A 24,144-nucleotide genomic window follows, 5' to 3' on the forward strand; every position below is an offset into this window, starting at 1 on the left:
TTGCCCGTGACCCAGTTTCTGTCTTCCGTGTTTAGTTTGATTAGTTCCCAGGTGTCTATTATCTTCCTCATGTGTTCCATGTCCCTGTTAATTTAATGATTCCATCCACCTGTGTTTCCCCAATTATCTGTTGTACATAAGCCTTGTCCTTCAGTTCTGTTTTGTCGGGTCTTCTCACTTGTGCTCACTTGCTACTTACGTGTGTCTACCTCTGTGCTCCATGTTGGATATCCCCTGTGTTGGATATATTAAAATCCTTATTTCGTTTATCCTCGGCTCCGTGTTCCTTCCGGCAGCGTAAACCGTGACAGAAGACCCGACCAGAAAAAGAAAATAGAAAACTGCGTGTTTTTTCCCTCCGTTTTGTTTTTGTGTTTTCAAAGTCTTTTTTTTCGTAGTGTTCTATGGATCCCCTCTATCGTCCCGAATTCCTCATCCTCCTGCTGAAGCAGGAAGGACGTTCTCTCGAGGACCATACCAGACAGTTTTTCCTATTAGCTAATGCCACCAGCTACCCGGACGGCGCGCTCTGCACCTTCTACAACACCAGCCTGAACTCCAAATGCAGAGCGTTGTCGTCCGAAGATGGTCCTCGAGAGGATTTCGCCGCATTCGTGGAGTGGACTCTGGCGAGAAATGGCTCATCTTTCACCATCTGCCCCATAGAGGATCTCGCCAGTCCCACTCCCGACCCAGAGGCCAGCCAGCCACCATCACGCCGCACGGAGCCAGAGCCCACCGCAGCCGCAGAGTCCGAGCCATCCACTGACAGGGAGCCGGATCTCGAGAGCGCGACTGACCAGGTGTGTGAGCCGGCAACACTGTGCATCGTGGGAGTCCTCGTGGAGATCGAGGGCGTGGAGGAAAGCCCTGCCCACACTCCTGCGACTGAGGGTGAGCTATATGCAGTCTCTGAAAGTCATATGGAGCAAGTTCTGGATCTGATGGACTGGTCTACGGAGGTAATCCCTAATATTCCTGTTTCCCCGCTGGTTCCGTCCAGCCCTGATTCCCCTGTATACCCTCTCAGTCTCCCACTCCTACCTCCTCCAGTCATTTCCTCTGCTCCATTTCCGCTGGTTCCGCCCAGCCCTGAGTTTCCTGTTTCTCCGCTGGTTCCGCCCAGCCCTGAGTTTCCTGTGTCTCCGCTGGTTCCGCCCAGCCCTGAGTTTCCTGTTTCTCCGCTGGTTCCGCCCAGCCCTGAGTTTTCTGTTTCTCCGCTGGTTCCGTCCAGCCCTGAGTTTCCTGTGTCTCCGCTGGTTCCGCCCAGCTCTGAATCTTCTGTGTCTCCGCTGGTTCCGCCCAGCTCTAAATCTTCTGTGTCTCCGCTGGTTCCGCCCAGCTCTGAATTTTCTGTGTCTCCACTGGTTCCGCCCAGCCATGATTTTTCTGTTTCACCACTGGTTCCACCCAGCCCTGAATCTTCTGTGTCTCCGCTGGTTCCGCCCAGCTCTGAATCTTCTGTGTCTCCGCTGGTTCGGCCCAGCTCTGAATCTTCTGTGTCTCCGCTGGTTCCGCCCAGCTCTGAATCTTCTGTGTCTCCGCTGGTTCCACCCAGCTCTGAATCTTCTGTGTCTCCGCTGGTTCCGCCCAGCTCTGAATCTTCTGTGTCTCCGCTGGTTCCACCCAGCTCTGAATCTTCTGTGTCTCCGCTGGTTCCGCCCAGCTCTGAATCTTCTGTGTCTCCGCTGGTTCCGCCCAGCTCTGAATTTTCTGTGTCTCCGCTGGTTCCACCCAGCCCTGAATCTTCTGTGTCTCCTGTATTCCCTCCCAGCCTCCCTCTCCCGCCTCCTCCCAAACCTGCTGGTCCCTCTACTCCTCTTTCGCTGGTTCCGTCCAGTCCTGATCCTCCTGTCCTCCCTCCCATCCTTCTCCTCTCTCCTCCTCCTAGACCAGCCAGTTCCTCGTCATCCCTGCTGGTGCCAGCCAGTCCCGCAGCTCACCCTCAGACCGCGCCATCGGGGCGCGGTGGTTCGCCGCTGGACTGCCAGTCTCCAGCTCCGCCTTGGCGGGTTAAGGCCCTGTCTCCGCCTCCAGCCTCCGAGCCCTGGACTCCTCCTCGGTCCTTCGACCCAGCGGCTCCGCCTTGGCTCTTAGCTCCCTCGTCTCCACCGTGGCCTGTCATCCCACCTGCTCCACCGGGCTCCCTCGTCCCTCCGGCTCCACCTTGGTCAGTCGTCGACCATCCGCCGCCTCGGGACTCCTCTCCTCTGGTTCCACCTCGTCACTCCATCCCTCCGGCTTTGTCAGGCTCCTCCTTCCCTCCGGTTCCACCTCCATCCTCGGTCGCTCCGGCTCCACAGCGGTCTGCCAGGACCCTGCCTCCGCCTTGGTCGCCTGAGCCTTCTGCTCCACCTAGGCCCTCCGGAACCTCGACGTCCCCCTGGCTCTGCGGCTGTGCTGCTCCATCTTGGGCTCCTCACCCACCGGTGCAGTCTCCGCCTGTCGGCCCCCTGGTGTCGTCGACCCTTCCTTCACCATGGCTCCTCCCGCCGTCGACTCCACCTTGGATCTCCGTCCTGGCTGGTCTCTGGTGGACCATCTGGCTCCTCCTGCTCCTGTCTCCTCCCTGGCTCCTTCCTCCGTCTCCTCCTTCTGTGGTCCCTGTCTGCTGGCCCCCTCCTGGGAGTCCGTCCTCCACCGGAACCTCCTCCCAGGTTCCCACCCATGCCTCCCTCTGTTGTTTCTACGGTGCGAGGACGCACCTACCGGGAGGGGGGAGTACTGTCACACACCTGGACTCATTTAGCTTGTTTTTGCCCGTGACCCAGTTTCTGTCTTCCGTGTTTAGTTTGATTAGTTCCCAGGTGTCTATTATCTTCCTCATGTGTTCCATGTCCCTGTTAATTTAATGATTCCATCCACCTGTGTTTCCCCAATTATCTGTTGTACATAAGCCTTGTCCTACAGTTCTGTTTTGTCGGGTCTTCTCACTTGTGCTCACTTGCTACTTACGTGTGTCTACCTCTGTGCTCCATGTTGGATATCCCCTGTGTTGGATATATTAAAATCCTTATTTCGTTTATCCTCGGCTCCGTGTTCCTTCCGGCAGCGTAAACCGTGACAGACGTATCACGTCATTACCAATCAAAACTTACGTTTATTTAAATGCAATGTGTGGGCTTTTTACACCGATCTCACAGTATTTCCTACATATTTGACTAGGTTGCTTATTCGTTCGAATGACCACAACTAACCCCACCCCTAAACCCAACCCTCACAGAAATCATGCTAAATTATGATTTATTGAGCATATACATTTTCGTGCATGTCCGTTCCCTGGGATTGAACCCATGATAGCATGATTACATATCAAGGTAAAACACAATAATCTACCAACTGAGCTACACGAAATGCAAACCAGAGTGCAAATATGGTCATACTTCCTGGTTCTAGTAAGAACTCTTGCTGCTGCATTTTGGACTAGCTGTAGTTTGTTTGCCAAGCGTGCAGAACAACCACCCAATAAAGCATTACACTAATCTAACCTTGAGATCATAGATGCGTGGATTAACATTTCTGCATTTGGCATTGAGAGCATAGGTCATAATTTTGACATTTTTGAGATGGAAAATGCAGTTTTACAAATGCTAGAAACGTGGCTTTCTAAGGAAAGATTGCTATCAAATAGCACACCTAGGTTCCTAACTGATGACGAAGAATTGACAGAGCAACCATCAAGTCTTAGACAGTGTTCTAGGTTATTACATGCAGAGTTTTTATGTCCTATAAATAACAACTCTCTTTTTCAGAATTTAGCAGTAAGAAATTACTTGTCATCCAGTTTTTTATATAGACTATGCATACCTCATTCCTTGAGGTACTCCATACTGCACTTGTGATCGATATATGATACCTCTTCATTCACTGCTATGAATTGATGCGGTCATATAAGTATGATTTAAACCATGCTAATGCATTTCCATTAATGCCAACAAAGTGTTCTAGTGTTGCAAAAGAATGTTGTGGTCAGTTGTGTCAAATGCAGCACTAATAAAACTAATAGAGAGATACACCCACGATCAGATGATAAGAGCAGGTCATTTGTAACTCTAAGGAGAGCAGTCTCAGTACTATGATACGCTCTAAATCCTGACTGGAAATCCTCACAGATACCATTTTTCTCTAAAAAGGAATATAATTAGCATTCCTGTATGTGATGCAGTGCTGTCTAAGGGCTGAAGATCATGCGCATCCAGTATGGTTTTCTGGCCTTGACCCTTACGCACAGAGATTGTTCCAGATTCTCTGAATCTTTGGATGATATTATGAACTGTAGATGATCATAACTTCAAACTCTTTGCAATTTTTCTCTGAGAAACTCCTTTCTGATATTGCTCCACTATTTTTAACACACATTTAACATTTTTCATGACATTTCAAAATGTCTCACTTTCAACATTTGATATTTATCTACATTCTAGTTGTAGTTTATGAGATTTGTAAATTATTCCATTCCTTTTCTGTTTTACTCACAATTTGTAAAGTGTCCCAACTTTATTGGAATTGGGTTTGTAAATGTATCTTGATTTAAGAACATTTGTTCTTAAAAAAAAAGAAAAAGAACTGAACAAGTTCTTCAGCAGCACATTTTGCAGGTACAGTAAAAGTTGTGTTTTTAATCTTTGGAGTGTGACTAATACTGTCAGGGAAAGGAACAGGATCCAACTGCGGTTGAATGAATAAGACGTTTTATTGATAAAACTCAGAGGACTTAATCAGCTGGAGCACGAGACAGTCAGCACTCTCCAAGAACGGCCAGCTTGGTGATCCCTACGGCGACAACCGCACAGCAGCGGGGAACAGGTGGAGGATCAGCGCTCGAAAGCCGTAACCGGAGTCCGGAGGCAATGCACAGGTTAGTAGAGACAGCCGCCTGGTAGATGTGGGCTACTGAGTAATGAGAGGCAAGGCAGAAAAAAAACAGGAACAGCTGATCGACTAGACAGAGAGAAAGATACAAAAACGGAGTCAGCAGACTATGGCTAGCAACGAGAAAGCTACTTCAACAATGCTTAGAGACTGACACAAGACAGCAAACACAAGGGCATGATAAAGGGAAGATAATCAGCGTTAGACAGGGTGCAGGTGTGAGAGAAAAAGTTAACAGGGATAACGAGAGGGGAGGAGAAAAACATAGCGGGGATAGTGAAACACCTGGCGAGCCAGCAAAACCCAAATCATGTGCTCCAAGACAGAAAAAGCCTCAGCCCCCACTGAGATCATGGCAGTACCCCCTTCTCCAAGGACGCCACCAGGCGACTTAAGGGTGGGGCTTACCATGTTTACGGCGGAAGTCATCGATCAGCGACCGATCCAGAATATCCCGAGCCGGGACCCAACTCCTCTCCTCCAGACCATAACCCTCCCAGTCCACCAGGTATTGAAAACCCCTGCCAGGACGACAAACATCTAGTAATCTCCTTACAGAATAGACAGGAGAACCATCCACTAGACAAGGGGTTGAGGTTGGCCAATGTAGGGACGGTTAGAGACCTTGTTCTGGGCACAAACAGAACAAGCCAATACAAACTGCCTGACATCCTGGCCCATTGAGGGCCACCAAATTCGCTGACGGATGGCAGCCAGAGATCTCCTGATTCCTGGATGGCAGGTGAACTTAGATTCATGACCCCACTGAAGGACCTCAGAGCGTAACACTGCCGGCACGAACAACTGACCCGCCGGACATTCAACTGGTACCTCCACCCCTCGTCCGGCCTCCTCCACCCGCCGCTTGTCGTCCCCGGGAAGAACCCCCACCACTACTCCATCCGGGAGTATAGTCTCAGTAGGCACCTCCTCTCCTGGCCACTCGAACTGACGGGATAGAGTACCATGTTTGACGTTCTTAGCCCCAGGCCAGTACAAAAGAGTGAAATTAAAACGGGCAAAGAAGAGTGCCCAGCGGGCCTGGCCCGGGCTCAGCCTCTTGGCAGAACGGATATATTCCAAGTTCTTATGATCCGTCCAGACCAAGAAGGGGAGCGCCGACCCCTCCAACCAGTGGCGCCACTCACCCAAGGCCAACCTCACCGCCAGCAGCTCACGATTACCTATGTCGTAGCTTCGTTCAGCTGGGTTAAGGCGATGGGAAAAATATGCACAAGGGTGCACCTTCCCATCCTTACTGGAGCGCTGGGACAAGACCGCTCCTACCCCAACTTCCGACGCATCCACCTCGACAATCAATTGAGAGAGAGAACAGAGAGAACAGGAGCAAACATAAACCGGGACTTTAAATTATCAAAGGCCTCCTGAGCCTGAGTACTCCAGGTGAACGGTACCTTAATGGAGGTGAGCACCGTTAGGGGTGCAGCTACCTGGCCAAAATTCCTGATGAATCGGCGATAAAAATTGGCAAAGCCCAAGAAACGCTGCAGAGCCCTTCTGGAGTTGGGGACTGGCTACTTGGCGACAGCCTTGACCTTGGCCTGATCAGGCTTGATCTCCCCTGCTGAGACTATAAACCCCAGGAACGAAACAGACTTGGCAAGCACATTTCTCCGCTTTGACATAAAGCTAGTTCTCCAGAAGCTGTTGGACAACCTGGCGCACATGCTGAGTGTGTACCTGAGGGGATGGAGAAAAGATGATAATATCATCAAGGTACACAAAGACAAACCTATTAATCATGTCTCCCAACACGCTATTGACCATGCCCTGGAAGACAGCCGGAGCATTAGTTAGCCCAAACGGAAGGACCAGGTATTCATAGTGTCCCGTGGGGGTATTGAAGGGTCTTCCACTCATCGCCCTCAAGAAAACGGATGAGATGATAGGCGTTGCGGAGGTCTAATTTAGTGAAGACCTTGGCTCCCTGCAAAAGTTCAAAGACAGATGACATTAATGGCAAGGGGTACATGTTCTTTATAGTTATGTCATTTAACCCTCGATAATCAATGCAAGGACGCAGAGAGACATCCTTCTTCTTAACGAAGAAGAACCCAGCACCAGCTGGGGAAGATGAGTGGCGGATGAGTCCGGCCTTTAAGGATTCCTGAATGTATGCATCCATGGCCTCTCATTCAGGACCTGACAGGGAAAAAAGGCGACCCCGGGGCGGAGAAGTGCCTGGGAGGAGATCGATGGCACAATCAAATGGCCGGTGAGGAGGCAGCGAGGTGGCCCGGGACTTGCTGAATACCAGTCGCAGATCGAAGTACTCTGCCAGTACCCCAGTGAGGTCAGCAGCCTCCACCTGCAACACAGGAGACACAGACACAGGAGAAGAGGCAGGGCCAAGGCAACATGCATGACACGACTGACTCCATGCAACAATACGACTGCAGGATCAGTCCACGTGAGGGCTGTGCTGAGCCAACCAAGGATGCCCCAGAACAAGTCTGGCATGAGGGGACTTCAAAAGGTACAGCACAACTGACTCATGGTGATTGTCCGAAACAACAAGACTTACACGAGGAGTGGTGTGGGTGATGGTGGCTACCGGCTGACCAGAAAGACCCCAGACCGTGACAGGAGAAGGAAGAGAAATGGCTGGAATGCCCCAATTCTTAGCCGTGCAGTAATCCAGGAAGCTGGCCTCAGCTCCAGAATCAATAAGTGCCTTGCAGGAGTGATCTGAGCCCTGGTACTTGATGGTGGCAGAGAGCTGGGTACGTGACTGGGGGGAGATAAGAGGAGAAACGCCCACTAGGACTCCCCGGTTGACTAGTGGGCTCTGGCTTTTAATGGGCATGACTGAACAAAATGACCTGACCCTCCACAATACAAACAGAGGCCCTTCACCAGTCTATGTTGTCTCTCCTGGGCAGACAAATGCAGTCGCCAATCACAAGAGGCCGCTAGAGTCTTAAACTGAATGGAATACTCAGTAACAGAACGTCCACCTTGACGGAGCCGTGCAAATTTAGAAGCAGCCTCATCCCCCTTTACAGAGCGATCAAACAACTTCATCATTTCACAGCGAAAATCCTCAAAGTTCGAGCAAAAATGGGCCCTCGCGTCCCAAACGGCCGTTCCCCACTCGCGAGCTTTTCCTGTCAGCAGTGTGATGACATAAGTGATCTTCAAACGCTCTGTAGCGTAAAGGCGCGGTTGCATCGCGAACACCAACGCACATTGGGACAGAAACGCCCGACATTTATTAATGAAAACAAGGTGCCATGAATACCTGTCTCCAAAAAGGACAATTCTGTCAATATATGCCCTCTTTTTGTTCCAAACCTGTTTGCTGTTTATTTTTCTGTTCATACTGGAACATTAAAGGAACCCATAACATTATATCATACATTTCCCTGATAATATTCCAATAATTCTTCTGAAGTTGTTTATAGCTTAGAGTGCCAGACAGAGTCAAATTCAGTAATGCGTTGTTCAGTCTGACTGTGAACTCAACAGTTTCACAATGTTTTGTGAATTTAAAGAGAAAAAAGAAAGGTTTTGTGGTTTCCTGGTCCATTACTGTAAAAAGAAAGAAAAGTAGTTTTTTTGAGACCTGTAAATAAGACAAAAAATGAAGTGCATTTCAAGAAAATATTCATTTTTTTCTAGTTCAAAAGTTCTTGTTTAATGTGTTATTTTTATTTATGAGTATTTGAGTAATTTCTCGTATCCAATACGCATTAAAACACAAATGACTTAAGCTGTTAACTTTTTTAATGTGGCTGACACTCCCTCTGAGTTCAAACAAACCAATATCCCGGAGTAATGCATGCACTCAAACAGTACACTGACTGAACTGCTGTGAAGAGAGAACTGAAGATTTATTAATTTATTATGATTAATTATTATTGAGTTATTAATAACATTATTTATCTTTTTGGGTGAACTTACCCTTTAACATGCTCTTCAACATCTCTAGTGAGTTGATTAGGATCTTATTGACTGTCAAATGCAGTTCTCTTCAGTATTTAAAATTGTAATCAGTAAACCTAGTCAGGTAAGAACCTTACAGGTCCCTCACAACCTCCTTTTCACATTAAGCGAAATATAACCCTGATTAAAGAACCACACCATCATATCAACATACTGTTGTCTCTCCTTTTCTAGACTGACTCATCACTGGACTGAAATACTATGAAATAAATAAACTGGTAATAAACTGGTAAGAAAATGTTAATTGTTAATGATGTTAATTCTTTGAGTTGACAATGATCTTCAGATTCGAGCAGTTTTCACCCGGCTCTTAATGTGTATTTTTATCTTCTGCAGCATCAGCGAGCGTCTGAACCTTCAGTAATAGTTGTGTTTGATTTCCTCAGACCTCCTCAGTGCATTTATATGTTCCCTCTTATTTTGGTATTATTATACTGCAGGGTGTAGGTACATCTTTGACTCACTTCAGATGTATTTCTACTCCGTATATCATATATGTGTGTGTGTGTGTGTATGCTGTTTTCAGTGGGGGTTTAACCTCTGGTCTAAGAACAGGTGTTTTATAGATCATTCTACGCTCGCTTCATGAAAACGCTGTAAGTGGGTTAACTTTAGAAAGATGCAATGTTAAAAACAGGAAGTAAACGTTAGTTGTCGAGAAAATTCCACCACAGACAGCAATAGAGCAACCAGTAGATTTACTGTCTGAACACTGGGCCTTCGAGATGAAACCAAGATAATTGAGTCTAGAGAATACAACAGAGACAGGCATCCAGTCACCCGAGGTGGAGGGCCAGTTCTGAAGATTCTGAGTTAGTTCTGAAAGAAGAAAACATGAGGACAAGTGTTCAGATGAATGGTGTGAAAGAGCAGCTGTTTTCTGTCTGAACAGACCTGATGCTGGATTCAGAGTATCATGAGGAACAAAGATGGGACGGGAAACTGCTGTTTATGGCTATACATCACAATACGTTTTATATCACTGGTTCATATATAAATATTTATTTATGTATTAAAAAAGAGATTTCTCCCTTTAGTGTTGTAACTAATTGTTTCAAGCCCATTGAAAGGCAGTTTAATCTAGAGATCTGTTTGATCTCTAAACTGTGTGAGGTGAACTTTGCTGCTGATAAAAGTCTGTAGAAGGTCTCAGACACAGCTTTTATCAGCAGCATCTTCACAAGGGCGTCTTACTGTTATACAGCAGGAAGCACGTACAAATATGACTCAAATACAAGCATATAGTCTTGCATAATAAAATATTAACTGTGCAATTTAATATTAAAATGTGCATGATGGAGATGATGTAAAGTGCATGATATGAAATGCAGTGACACAAATACTGTTCCCTCAAATGTGGTGAAACATTTATATGTGTGTACAGTCATAGATGAGCTCAGTCTTGCTGTGCACAGTGATGATGGAGCGTCTGCTGCTGATGTTCATCCTCACACACGCTTCAGGTACGACACACTCGATCGGGCTGTTTGAGTCAATTTTGGTAACATGTTAGTGTTAAAGTCAGTACTGGTTTAGTGTGTTGCATGTGTGTTTGTACAATAGTAACTCAAATATTGAGCATAATTGTCCTGTAATGTAACTGTTGCCTAGATTAAATGCACATACATTTTTTTTAAAATGTTTTTCATGTTCATCACCATCAACTTTGCCAAGAGCAAGCAGTTGTAATATTTTCACGGTCACGTTTCCACATCTCTTTTTATCCAGACGACTGAGTTTTCTGCTAAAACTGATGCATCATAACTAAGAGGTCAAGAATGAGATGTTTTATGGGTATTTCATCATGATTCATCTGCACATATATTCTGTGTAATGGTGTGTGCAGCCTGACAGACCACAGACGTGAATTTCTTTGGAAACATTTAAGCAACAACAGTCTGTCTCTGTTTGTTTGTCTCTTGAGTCGGTTCTGTTCTGTGAATTGGGCAAATGCGTTCACAAAGCCATCTGAATCAGAGTTTAATTCATTCATGGTGAATCAGTTGGAGTGGTTTCTTAGTAAAACAGTATCAGAATGTTTTTAACAGAACGAACAGCATAGGATCTATAATCAACTGAATTATCAGGTCAGGTTTCAGAGGAAATTCTGTGGGAGCTTTTGATAATACAATAATTAATCTCAAAATGAAATTCTTATTGATGCTTATGTTTCATGCAGATTAATTTCTCTGAAAAGTGTAAACACTGTGTGTCTGTAACACTGTCTAAACTGTCATTGTGTTTGAGTTTCCATTTATTTGTCGTGTTTTTAAAGGAATAGTTTGTCCAAAAATGGAAATTTGCTGACAGTTTAGTTCACAGTTCATCTGAGATTAGATTGAGTTTGTGTCTTCATCAGGCTTGTAGAAATGTAGCATTGTATCAGTGTCTCATGGATGTGAATGGGTGCCGTCAGAATGAGAGTCCAAACAGCTGATAAAAACACCACAATAATCCACAGCACTCCAGTCCATCAGTGAACATCTGGAGAAGACACAAGATGAAACACATCCAGCATTAAGATGATTTTAACTCAAACACATAGAGTCTATAATCCAGAATAACACTTCCTCCAGTGAAAAAGTGCATCTCCTGTTGTCTCTCACATCAACATCCACCCAATTGTATGCTTTAATAAGATCTTCAGTAAAACAATTGTACTGCTGTTTTTAATATATATATTTTTTTTATTTTTCAGGAACTCAATATATCCAGACAGTCAGTAAAATATGTGTTCAGAAACAACAAACGATCACAGTGCCATGTTTATATGATCAGAAATATGCTAATCACCCAAAATACATGAGTTGTGGAGGTGTGTGGATCTTCAGTCGTTCTGTGACACACAGCAGGATGTCTGTTGAGGATGATCCAGCAGTAAAAGTGTTTAAGGCGACACAGAGAAGCTGAAGTGAGTGACTCCGGCTGGTACTGGTGTGCTGTGAGCATGTCTGGATCTGATCCTCACAAATATCTGTATCTGCAGGTTACTGAAGGTATCACTGTTTCTGTGCAGCATCATTAACTAAAGCATACTGTATATTCCAGAAGGTGTAAATGACTCTGATCTCTTCTCTCTCATGTGTAGCACAACCAGGGCTCCGTGTCTCCAGTCAGACTGTGTCAGGTTATGAGGGAGGTAACGTCACGATCCTCTGTCACGGCGCTTCACACTGGTGTAGGATCAGAGGATCTTGTGCGGGGAGAGATGGAGGATCTCTAGAGAGGACTGCGGTGCGTGATGATGATGGTTCTGTTCTGAGAGTGACTCTGTATCAGCTGCAGAAGGAGGACAGTGGATGGTATTACTGCGCTAATGAGGATTCACAGATGCCTGTTCATCTTACTGTGATGGAGGCCCTAAATATTACACAGTGTACAACTAACCCCTCTTATAGCAGCACTCCACCCAGTGCAGACAGGTAAGAGATCGTGCTGGTTTAATCACAGCACTCGTCAGAGGTGGACTGACCTCTGTTTAAGCTTTCATTCGTTCTCATTGCAACCCTTGACTTCAGGCAGTTCCTGTGGCTGCTGCTGCTGGGAGCGATGCTGCTGATTACAGTCTGTGCAGCTGTGATGCTGATCAGAGCGAGGAACACGAGAAGTGAGTGAGTTCATCATTTGATTAATAAGGCAATGACAAAGTATGTGCAGTATTACATGTGTGTGTATCCGCAGAACAATCAGCATCTGCAGTAAGCTCAAATCTACACGAAGGCATGGACAAACAACAGCTGCCCACAGTAGGTTACATTCACAATACTGCCAGCTTTTAATCACTATTCATCACTAGTGTGAGTATTAATATTATAAACTGTATTTTTATAGGAAACTGGGAAAAACAGCGAGGCTGCGTGTGAAAATCTCTATGAAATCATGACTGGAATTAAACAGAACACTCAGGTACTTTTTATTGCATTTATAGAATTCACAAAACTGTAAACAACTTTTTTTTATTATTAATTTAAACATGTATTTTCATAGGGAAATAGGAAAAACAACGAGGTTGCATGTGAAAATCTCTATGAAACCATGACTGGAATTAAACAAAACAATCAGGTACTCTTAGTTTTTCATTTATAGGGATTTTATGCTAATATGATATGTCAGTCTAACTGTATTTTTCTTTTGTTTAGTCTTGTTTTTTATGTTCTTGTGGTAGCTGACTGCAATAGATAATAAAAACATATATGCATCTATGGTCAGAAAAGTTAAAAAGTGAACTCGATAAACAGGCTTATGGTTCTTATAATATTTGTTTGTGATAATCAGAGTTTAATCAAATCAGATGTGTGTAACTCATGTAAACCAATAGCATTAGTTTTATTCAATTTGAATATGTGATTAGAAAAATAACTAATATGAAGGATCTTTTTTTTAAACCCTAATATAATGTTGTAGGTCATTTTAACCCCCAACACTTTTTTTTTCTTGAGTTGTGGGAACTACTGGTTAACCTCGGATGTTTTTCTTGAAGTTGTGTAATTGTTTTCATTTAGGGATATGAACATGCCCACAAAGGTTCAACATCCGAGCTGTGTGTACAGAGTTTATGTATTATGATATAAATCATGTAAAAAAAAAAACACCTGGCAAATAAAGCTAATTCTGATTCTGATGTTAATTTCATTCCATTTTTTAGTAGTCTTCAGTCAGAACTTTTTGTGGAACGGAAATATTCTGTAGATGTTAAAGTTTCTTCATGGACCCTTCGATGCCAGTAAAGAACATTTATTTTTAAGTGTGGCGTTGCTAGTGCCATGCTCCATTATTTCAGCTTCAGGAAAACACACACGCACACACACACACACACACACACAGAGACACAAATACTTACTCACTCTCTCTCTCTCTCACACACACATACACATACACAAAAGCATTAAAAAAAAATGTTTATAATAGTCATATTTTGTGAAAACAAAAGTTGTTAAATACAGTGTTAAAAAAACTTTTTTGTAATATCTGAAAAGCTGTGTTAAAGGTTTAATGTTATACCTGAATTTTTTTTCTTTAATTATTATTATTATTTTTTAAATCAAATCCAATGACAGATCTGGAAAATAATTATTGTACCTGGAACTTTAACATGAAATGTATTGTGTTTCTGCATACAAAAAAAGATAGCATGCATACAGTCTTGTACAAATAGTGACAGAAGTTTATTTTTAGGCGAAGCGTGTCTTTGAGGTGTAACCCCATCTGTGTGTGTCTCAAGCTCTGAGGCTCTGCTTTCATCAAGTGGAAAACTGTGGGTGGAAACATAGTGCTTATTTCTCGTCTATTTATTATTATTATTACAGTTTTTTTCAATTGCTAAACGACAGTGAGCACAACTGGAGCTACATGTGCAAAACTCTAACCACAGTCTGCACTAGCAACAGTCACCTGAGCTAAACAGTTCACATCACCTGCAAAACTCATTCCAAGCAACACAACTCTTAACACATGGCTCAAAACAGGCTCAGTGCAGCCAAACACTACACACAACCCTCACTGAGAGAACACACACCGTCACTCAAAACACACCAAGAGGAGAAACACCACACAAAACCGTCACTAAAATAAACACACACCGTCACTCAGAACACACTGAGAGGAGAAACACTACACACAAACCTTGCCGAGATAACACACACCGTCACTCAGAACACACCGAGAGGAAAAACACTACACACAAACCTTGCCGAGATAACACACACCGTCACTCGGAACACACCGAGAGGAGAAACACTACACACAACCCTCACTGAGATAACACACACCGTCACTCGGAACACACCGAGAGCAAAAACACTACACACAACCCTCGCCGAGATAACACACACCGTCACTCGGAACACACAGAGAGGAAAAACACCACACACAACCCTCGCCGAGATAACACACACTGTCACTCGGAACAAATCGAGAGGAAAAACACTACACACAACCCTCACCGAGATAACACACACCGTAATTCGGAACACACAAAGAGCAAAAACACTACACACAACCCTCGCAAAGGATAACACACACCATCACTCGGAACACACCGAGAAGAAAAACACTACACACAACCCTCGCCGAGATAACACACACCGTCACTCAGAACACACCGAGAGGAGAAACACTACACACAACCCTCACCGAGATAACACACACCGTCACCCGGAACACACAGAGAGGAGAAACACTACACACAACCCTCAAAGAGATAACACACACCGTCACTCAGAACACACCGAGAGGAAAAACACCCCACCAACCCTCACCGAGATAACACACACCGTCACTCAGAACACACCAAGAGGAGAAACACTACACACAACCCTCGCCGAAATAAAACACACCGTCACTCGGAACAAACAGAGATGAGAAACACTACACACAACCCTCAAAGAGATAACACACACCGTCACTCAGAACACACCGAGAGGAAAAACACCACACACAACCCTCGCCGAAATAACACACACCGTCACTCGGAACACACCAAGAGGAGAAACACTACACACAACCCTCGCCGAAATAACACACACCGTCACTCGGAACACACCAAGAGGAGAAACACTACACACAACCCTCGCCGAAATAACACACACCGTCACTCGGAACACACCAAGAGGAGAAACACTACACACAACCCTCGCCGAGATAACACACACCGTCACTCAGAACACACGAGAGGAGAAACACCACACACAACCCTCACAGAGATAACACACACCGTCACTCGGAACACACCAAGAGGAGAAACACTACACACAACCCTCGCCGAGATAACACACACCGTCACTCAGAACACACAGAGAGGAAAAACACTACACACAACCCTCGCCGAGATAAAACACACTGTCACTCAGAACAGACGAGAGGAGAAACACCACACACAACCCTCACAGAGATAACACACACCGTCACTCGGAACACACCAAGAGGAGAAACACTACACACAACCCTCGCCGAAATAACACACACCGTCACTCGGAACACACAGAGAGGAAAAACACTACACACAACCCTCGCCGAGATAAAACACACCATCACTCGGAACACACAGAGAGGAAAAACACCACACACAACCCTCACTGAGATAACACACACCGTCACTCAGAACACACGAGAGGAGAAACACCACACACAACCCTCACAGAGATAACACACACTGTCACTCAGAACAGACGAGAGGAGAAACACCACACACAACCCTCACAGAGATAACACACACCGTCACTCGGAACACACCAAGAGGAGAAACACTACACACAACCCTCGCCGAAATAACACACACCGTCACTCGGAACACACCGAGAGGAGAAACACCACACACAACCCTAACAGAGATAACACACACCGTCACTCAGAACACACCGAGAGGAAAAACACTACACACAACCCTCGCCGAGATAACACACACCGTCACTCGGAACACACAGAGAGGAAAAACACTACACACAACCCTCGCCGAGATAAAACACACCGTCACTCGGAACACACTGAGAGAAAAAAAACTACACACAACCCTCGCCGAGATAACACACACCGTCATTCGGAACACACAGAGAGCAAAAACACTACACACAACCCTCGCGGAGATAACACACACCGTCACTCGGAACATACCGAGAGGAAAAACACCACACACAACCCTCGCGGAGATAACACACACCGTCACTCAGAACACACCGAGAGGAGAAACACTACACACAACCCTCACTGAGATAACACACACCGTCACTCGGAACACACCGAGAGGAGAAACACTACACACAACCCTCGCCGAGATAACACACACCGTCACTCGGAACACACCGAGAGGAGAAACACTACACACAACCCTCACCGAGATAACACACACCGTCACTCGGAACACACAGAGAGGAGAAACACTACACACAACCCTCGCCGAGATAACACACACCGTCACTCAGAACACACCGAGAGGAGAAACACCACACAAGACCCTCGCCGAGATAACACACACCGTCACTCGGAACACACCGAGAGGAGAAACACTACACACAACCCTCACTGAGATAACACACACAGTCACTCGGAACACACCGAGAGGAGAAACACTACACACAACCCTCGCCGAGATAACACACACCGTCACTCAGAACACACCGAGAGGAGAAACACCACACACAACCCTCGCCGAGATAACACACACCGTCACTCGGAACACACCGAGAGGAGAAACACTACACACAACCCTCACCGAGACACACACCGTCACTCTGAACACACAGAGAGGAGAAACACTACACACAACCCTCGCCGAAATAAAACACACCGTCACTCGGAACACACAGAGAGGAAAAACACCACACACAACCCTCGCCGAGATAACACACACCGTCACTCGGAACACACAGAGAGGAAAAACACCACACACAACCCTCGCCGAGATAACACACACCGTCACCCGGAACACACCGAGAGGAGAAACACCACACACAACCCTTGCCGAGATAACAAACACTGTCACTTAGAACAAATCGAAAGGAAAAACACTACACACAACCCTCATTGAGATAACACACACCGTCACTCGGAACACACAGAGAGGAGAAACACCACACACAACCCTCGCCGAGATAACACACACCGTCACCCGGAACACACCGAGAGGAGAAACACCACACACAACCCTCGCCGAGATAACACACACCATCACTCGGAACACACCGAAAGAAAAAAAACTACACACAACCCTCGCCGAGATAACACACACTGTCACTCGGAACAAATCGAGAGGAAAAACACTACACACAACCCTCACTGAGATAACACACACCGTCACTCGGAACACACCGAGAGCAAAAACACTACACACAACCCTCGCCGAGATAACACACACCGTCACTCGGAACACACCGAGAAGAAAAACACTACACACAACCCTCACCGAGATAACACACACCATCACTCGGAACACACTGAGAGTAGAAACTACACACAACCCTCACTGAGATAACACACGCCGTTACTCGGAACACACAGAGAGGAAAAACACTACAGACAACCTTCACCGAGATAACACACACCGTCACTCGGAACACACCGAGAAGAAAAACACTACACACAACCCTCACTGAGATAACACACACCGTCACTCGGAACACACAGAGAGCAAAAACACCACACACAACCCTCGCCGAGATAACACACACCGTCACTCGGAACACACCGAGAGAAAAAAAAACACACACAACCCTCGCCGAGATAACACACACCGTCACTCGGAAAAAATCGAGAGGAAAAACACTACACACAACCCTCGCCGAGATAACACACACCGTCACTCGGAACACACGGAGAGGAAAAACACTACACACAACCCTCGCCGAGATAACACACACCGTCACTCAGAACACACGAGAGGAAAAACACCCCACCAACCCTCACAGAGATAACACACACCGTCACTCAGAACACACAGAGAGGAAAAACACCCCACCAACCCTCGCCGAGATAACACACACCGTCACTCGGAACACACCGAGAGCAAAAACACCACACACAACCCTCGCCGAGATAACACACTTCACGAGTTCACCCTTACATCTAATCTGAAGGCAAATAGTAGGCATATTTTGGCGTGCTGTCCTGGGGGAGGGGTCCGGGCCCGGAGCATAGCCCGAACCCAAATAACTCCCCCTATCCCAATTTGGGATAAATAGATTAGAAGTGAGGAGTTGGGGTGGAGGAGGGTTGCCGAAAAACTGTCGTGGGACAGGAGGTAGGAAGACTGGATATATATACGCGTGCGTGCTATGATTAGCTAAACGAGATGCACCTGTACCAAATTGGATGATTATCTGATCGTGCTTCTCCCGAACTTTGTTAATAAAACCACATTTCACGAGTTCACCCTTACATCTAATCTGAAGGCAAATAGTAGGCATATTTTGGCGTGCTGTCCTGGGGGAGGGGTCCGGGCCCGGAGCATAGCCCGAACCCAAATAACTCCCCAAAAGAAGCTTAAAGCCATAGGACAGCAGCCAGAGAGATAAAATTTAGTTGCCCCCCAAAATATGCGTGTTGGGAAGAAAATGCAGAGCGACCTGGAGAGCCCGTGCAGTGTTCGACGAGAGCTGCGGCTCGCAACGTCTTACCAGCGAGCCCTCCGTGCCGCTTATGGGAGGAGCACGATGCCAGATATCAAGAAATGAGGGACTCTTGCTGCCTCCGAAGGGAGCTGCGGCTCTGCTGCACCGGAAGGGAGAGTCCCTCTTGCGGCTGAGTACGAGGCGCGGTTTGTTGCATCTGATGGAGGGCTCTCACTGCGACTGAAGGGAGCCAGCGACTGTATCCCATCGGGAGGGAGATCCCTGGCCGCCATAGAGTATGCAACATAACTCGGACGGGGGGTTCACACTGCGACCGAAGGGAGACGTGGGTCTGCTGCACCAGAAGGGAGAGCCCCGTCAGATGCTAAATAGGCAATGAGATTCGAGCCGCGGTTTGGCGCGTCGGATGAAGGGCTCCTAATGCAACCGAAGGGAGCCAGCGGCTGTACCCCATCGGGAGGGAGATCCCTAGCCATCGTGGAGCATGCAACATAACTCAGATGGGGGGTTCACACTGCGACCGAAGGGAGCTGTGGGTCTGCTGCACCGGAAGAGGAGCCCTAGTCCGATGCTGAGAAGGCAAAGAGACGCGACTGTTGGAGGGACTCCCGCTGCCTCCGAAGGGAGCTGCGGCTCTGCTGCACCGGAAGGGGGAGTCCCCCATTGCGGGTTTATGGAGGCACGGTTTTTTGCCTCTGAGGGTTCTCCCAGCCTCCGTAGGGGGTTCGCAACTCTGCAGCAGGAGTGCTGCCCCGGAGGGGAGAGCCCTGATTGACGCTAACTAGAATACGACTGTTGGAGGGACTTTTGCTGCGTCCGAAGGGAGCTGCGGCTCTGCTGCACCGGAAAGGCGAGTCCCCCTTGCGATGCGAGGCAAGGCTTGATGCGTCTGATGGAGGGCTCTCACTGCGACCGAAGGGAGCCAGCAGCTCTATTCCTCCGGGAGGGAGAACCCTATCCGCCCTTGAGCATGCAACATAACTCAGACGGGGGGTTCACCCTGCGACTGAAGGGAGCCGTGGGTCTGCTGCACCGGAAGGGAGAGCCCCATCAGATGCAGAATAGGCAAGAAGATTCGAGGAACGGTTTGATGCATCGGATGGAGGGCTCCTGCTGCGACCGAAGGGAGCCAGCGGCTGTGTTCCCCCGGGAGGGAGATCCCGGTCCGCCCTTGAGCATGCAACATAACTCAGACGGGGGGTTCACCCTGCGACCGAAGGGAGCCGTGGGTCTGCTGCACCGGTAGGGGAGCCCCGTCCGATACGGAGTAGGCAAGAAAACGCGACTGATGGAGGGACTCTCGCTGCGTCCGAAGGGAGCTGCGGCTCTGCTGCACCGGAAGGGAGAGTCCCCCTTGCGACTGTATAAGCGGCTTAATTTGATGCATCGGATGGAGGGCTGTCACAACGACCGAAGGGGGCCTGTGGCTCTGCTGCACCGGGAGGGATACCCCCATCTGCCGCTGAGCGCGCAGCGCAACTCAATGACAGATGAAAGGCTCACACTGCGACCGAAGGGAGCCACTGCCCAGCTGCACCGGAAGGGAGAGCCCTGTCCGATGCTGAAATAGGCAAGGAGATTGTAACGATGGCTGGAGGGCCCTTACTTTGGCCGAAGAAACGATAACTGAGAGGCTTCTATTATTTAAGTACACAACATGATTTAAGGAGGAATATTTTTTTTTTTTTTTTTTTTTTTTTTTTTTTTTTTTTTTTGTTGTTGGCGGAAGGAGACAAGCGCTGCGTCCGAAAATCACGTACTGCAAGGAGTCAGCAGTGTTTTGATTTGAGGACGTAAAGAGAACGTTGTGGCATGTGTCCATTGCAAGATAGAGCTAGCATACCACAACTAGGGCCCTACAATTTCCGCGATGCAGAAAACGTGGAGGGGATCGCGGAATCCAGTCACAAAAACGGAATTTACAGTTGAACGCGGAATGGCAAAGAACTTGCCAATTATTATTATTATTATTATTTATTTTATTATTAATTTTTTTTTTTTTTTTTTTTTTTTTTTTTGAATGAATGAATCAAAATAGGTAATTGCACTTACATCCAATTCACGAATTAATATCTCTAAATATTAAGCCGGAACAGTATTTAAATGTAAATCCTGCATGTTCTGTGTGTCTCTGTTAATGAATGGAGCAGGAGCGCGACTTCCTTTATCACACACACACTGAAGCGCGCGTTACGCTCACGGTAATTTCTGCGTCTGCGGTCTCACTAAATAAGGACTTGAACAACATCTCCAGACATTTTATCCTACCCATCAGATTTACTGTGCATGCGCACATCAGTATAATTAAGCAAAAACACATTTTATTTTATTACTCGATTAATCGATGGATTTTTTTTTTTTTTTTTTTTTTTTTTTTTTTAAGAATACTTGATTACTAATATTTTTAAACCGGAGTCGTTGATGAAAGGAGGGTCCATCGTGAATTTAGATTGGGCGTTCCGGAGTTAGACAAAAGCGAGCCTGATGAGGTTGAATTGGAGAATGGACATAAAATATATATTTTTATTTATTTATTTATTTATTTATTTATTTATTTATTTATTTATTTTTTTTTTTTTTTGAGGCTCTTGCGGCAGCGAGAATTGCGGCAGTAGGGAAGGATGGAAAGGGCTCCTGCGGGAGCAGACACTGCTATGGCAGTGGTGAAATATAGGTAGAGGCTCCTGCGGGAGCAGACACTGCTGCGGCAGTGGTGAAATATAGGTAGAGGCTCCTGCGGGAGAAGACACTGCTGCGGCAGTGGTGAAATATAGGTAGAGGCTCCTGCGGGAGCAGACACTGCTGCGGCAGTGGTGAAATATAGGTAGAGGCTCCTGCGGAAGCGGAGACTGCTGCGGCAGTGGTGAAATATAGGTAGAGGCTCCTGCGGGAGCAGACACTGCTGCGGCAGTGGTGAAATATAGGTAGAGGCTCCTGCGGAAGCGGAGACTGCTGCGGCAGTGGTGAAATATAGGTAGAGGCTCCTGCGGGAGCAGACACTGCTGCGGCAGTGGTGAAATATAGGTAGAGGCTCCTGCGGGAGCAGACACTGCTGCGGCAGTGGTGAAATATAGGTAGAGGCTCCTGCAGGAGCAGACACTGCTGCGGCAGTGGTGAAATATAGGTAGAGGCTCCTGCGGAAGCGGAGACTGCTGCGGCAGTGAGGAAAAAACAGAAAAGGCTCCTGCAGGAGCGGACAATACTGCGGCGGTGGGGAGATATAGAGAAGGCTCCTGCGGGAGCGGACAATGCTGCGGCGGTGGGGAGATACAGAGAAAGCTCCTGCGGAAGGATGGCTGAAGTGAGGATTGACCATTACAGATAGATAGGGCATGTTAGGAGAGTTAGCTATGGTAGATTAGGAGTTTTAGTGAAAGGGGATGAGCTGGCGTTAGAGGGGTTGGCTGAAGAGGGTTCGAGATAGATATATAAATAAATAAAATAATCGGCCTGACCAATAATAGGTCTTGGTACCCTCTGCCTTCTGGCAAATCTGGAGCTGGAGGCCACTGAACAGAAAAATGGTTAGTAGCATGAGGGAGCGGAAGAGTTGAGGGCGCGTTTACGAATGGAGGCGGCCTCACGTTTGCTTCAGCTGCTGTAGCTGTGGGTCGTGGGAAGGGGCTGGGGTGTGTGATGTCTTGAAGAACCTGTGTAGCCTGCACTGCTAGCAGAAGTAACAGGATGGAAATACTGAGATGTGCAGGCCCGTGTTGCAAGTAAAAGTAGCTTCATGCTTGCTTTGGCTGCTGTAGTTGTTGGCTGATTTGACAATTGCTCAAACCTTGTCTGAATTAATACAGTCCTGTTGGAAAAGCATCTTTTCCTCTTGTTTTGGCCTTCGGGCCCTTTTAAACAGCCTCCGGAGCAGATAAATTTGGGATGCTGTTTTCCTGTTGTAGTATGGACTGTGAAAATAGAGGCTTTGAAACGATGTAGCATGTTTAGTTTTATAAACCATTGTACCAATAGACATGTCTATAGCAGTAACGTTAATTGCAGTAATTCAAATTCAAGCCGTTTCTAAAGACATTTACTTTGCATGCTTTTCATATAACAGTCCTAAAAAGACGATAGAAAATTTACTCACACTTGTTGTTCTGCAGCCAAACACGAGGCAGTAGCGTGAAAAATTCTGAATAATCATGCCAGTAAATGGTGAAATATGTCCCTAAATAATTGATCCTGCCGGAATAATTGCATGAAACTTATGTCTGTATCATCTCAGTGAGGTTTAAACATGCACAGTAAAGCAAATGTAATGTCTTTAGACATTTCGGTGTGGATGACAACTCTGCAAAAAGCCTTTGCTTCGTGGTTAAAAAGTGGCATCGTCATCGGACAGAGTTAAGTCATAACGCCGTTTAACAAATTTTGGCGTCTTCATAAGCGCATTCTATATATAACGTCTATTTAAATTGTTCAGATGAGCAAATCACGAGGTTTTCTTGCATGATTAGCATTTTAATTGTTTGGTCAGACGGTTCATATATTGATCTATATATTCACGTTCATAAATCGGGGATTAAACGTGGAATTTATCTTTTGTATGCTAAACATGTAAACAATATGTGCACAGTACCTATAACTGCGCTTTACATTTTGCAAGATTGACATGCTAAATGGCTAAATGACCCGGTTTACTCTCATCAATTTTGTTAAGAGAAGATATGTACCAGTTCATTGCGTTTACGAACGACATGTATCCGTTTAATCAACTCGACATGTATACCGGTTTAGTCCTTTCGTTCACGAATGAGAGCTCTCGATCTCTGAGACTCATATGAAACTCGCTCATTGTGGATGACAACTCTGAAAAATTCTTCATGAATGAGTGTAAACTGAGAACGATTCGTTCGCCTAGAAGATTCATTCGAAAAAACGATTCTTTCACGAACGACATGCCACTACAATAACGCACGGTCTTCGCCGCTAGTGGAGGCAGCATCGAACTGCGCCACGGCTGAAAAAGCGAGAGAGGTTTACTGCGCTGAGAACTGGAGCACGGCTGCGATCCAGCATTATAAGAGAGCCCGGTCCTGGCGAGAAAATCGTGTTGTCGAGTGAGGCGAGCTCAAGGATTTGCACGAGCTTTTGGCCACAACGTGTGGCTTGGTGAGAAGAGCAGCTGACGCGATGACGCTTGTTGGTGTTCGGCGGATAGATATCTTCGTCGGAAGGAAGATTGGGCCTGTGATAAGATGACGGACAGAGCGAACCGAATGCTGACAAACGGTCTATGCCG

The 24,144-nt window shown here is 46.5% G+C and overlaps 1 protein-coding gene and 1 long non-coding RNA gene across 5 annotated transcripts; both read left to right on the top strand.

The window, feature by feature from the left end:
• The first annotated feature begins 10,236 nt into the window (after positions 1 to 10,236).
• On the top strand, positions 10,237 to 13,456 carry LOC127946516 (uncharacterized). Its single transcript, XM_052543137.1, has 8 exons — positions 10,237 to 10,301; positions 11,537 to 11,834; positions 11,927 to 12,260; positions 12,357 to 12,445; positions 12,520 to 12,584; positions 12,670 to 12,744; positions 12,826 to 12,900; positions 13,004 to 13,456. Exons 2-8 carry the CDS (start codon positions 11,786 to 11,788, stop codon positions 13,061 to 13,063), a joined length of 747 nt encoding a protein of 248 aa, XP_052399097.1. The 5' UTR covers positions 10,237 to 10,301; positions 11,537 to 11,785; the 3' UTR covers positions 13,064 to 13,456.
• An 8,018-nt stretch (positions 13,457 to 21,474) lies between these two features.
• Positions 21,475 to 23,513, top strand: LOC127945913 (uncharacterized). 4 transcript variants are annotated; one of them, XR_008150978.1, is made up of 4 exons: positions 21,475 to 21,723; positions 21,774 to 21,823; positions 21,874 to 21,973; positions 22,024 to 23,513. It is a non-coding gene; the product is annotated as an uncharacterized LOC127945913 (long non-coding RNA). The 4 variants fall into 4 exon arrangements; XR_008150975.1 differs by having other exon boundaries at positions 21,475 to 21,823; XR_008150976.1 differs by having other exon boundaries at positions 21,774 to 21,923.
• Positions 23,514 to 24,144: the final 631 nt, after the last annotated feature.

This window comes from Carassius gibelio, chromosome A24, assembly GCF_023724105.1.
Source record: "Carassius gibelio isolate Cgi1373 ecotype wild population from Czech Republic chromosome A24, carGib1.2-hapl.c, whole genome shotgun sequence".
NCBI classification, from domain to species: Eukaryota; Metazoa; Chordata; class Actinopteri; order Cypriniformes; family Cyprinidae; genus Carassius; species Carassius gibelio.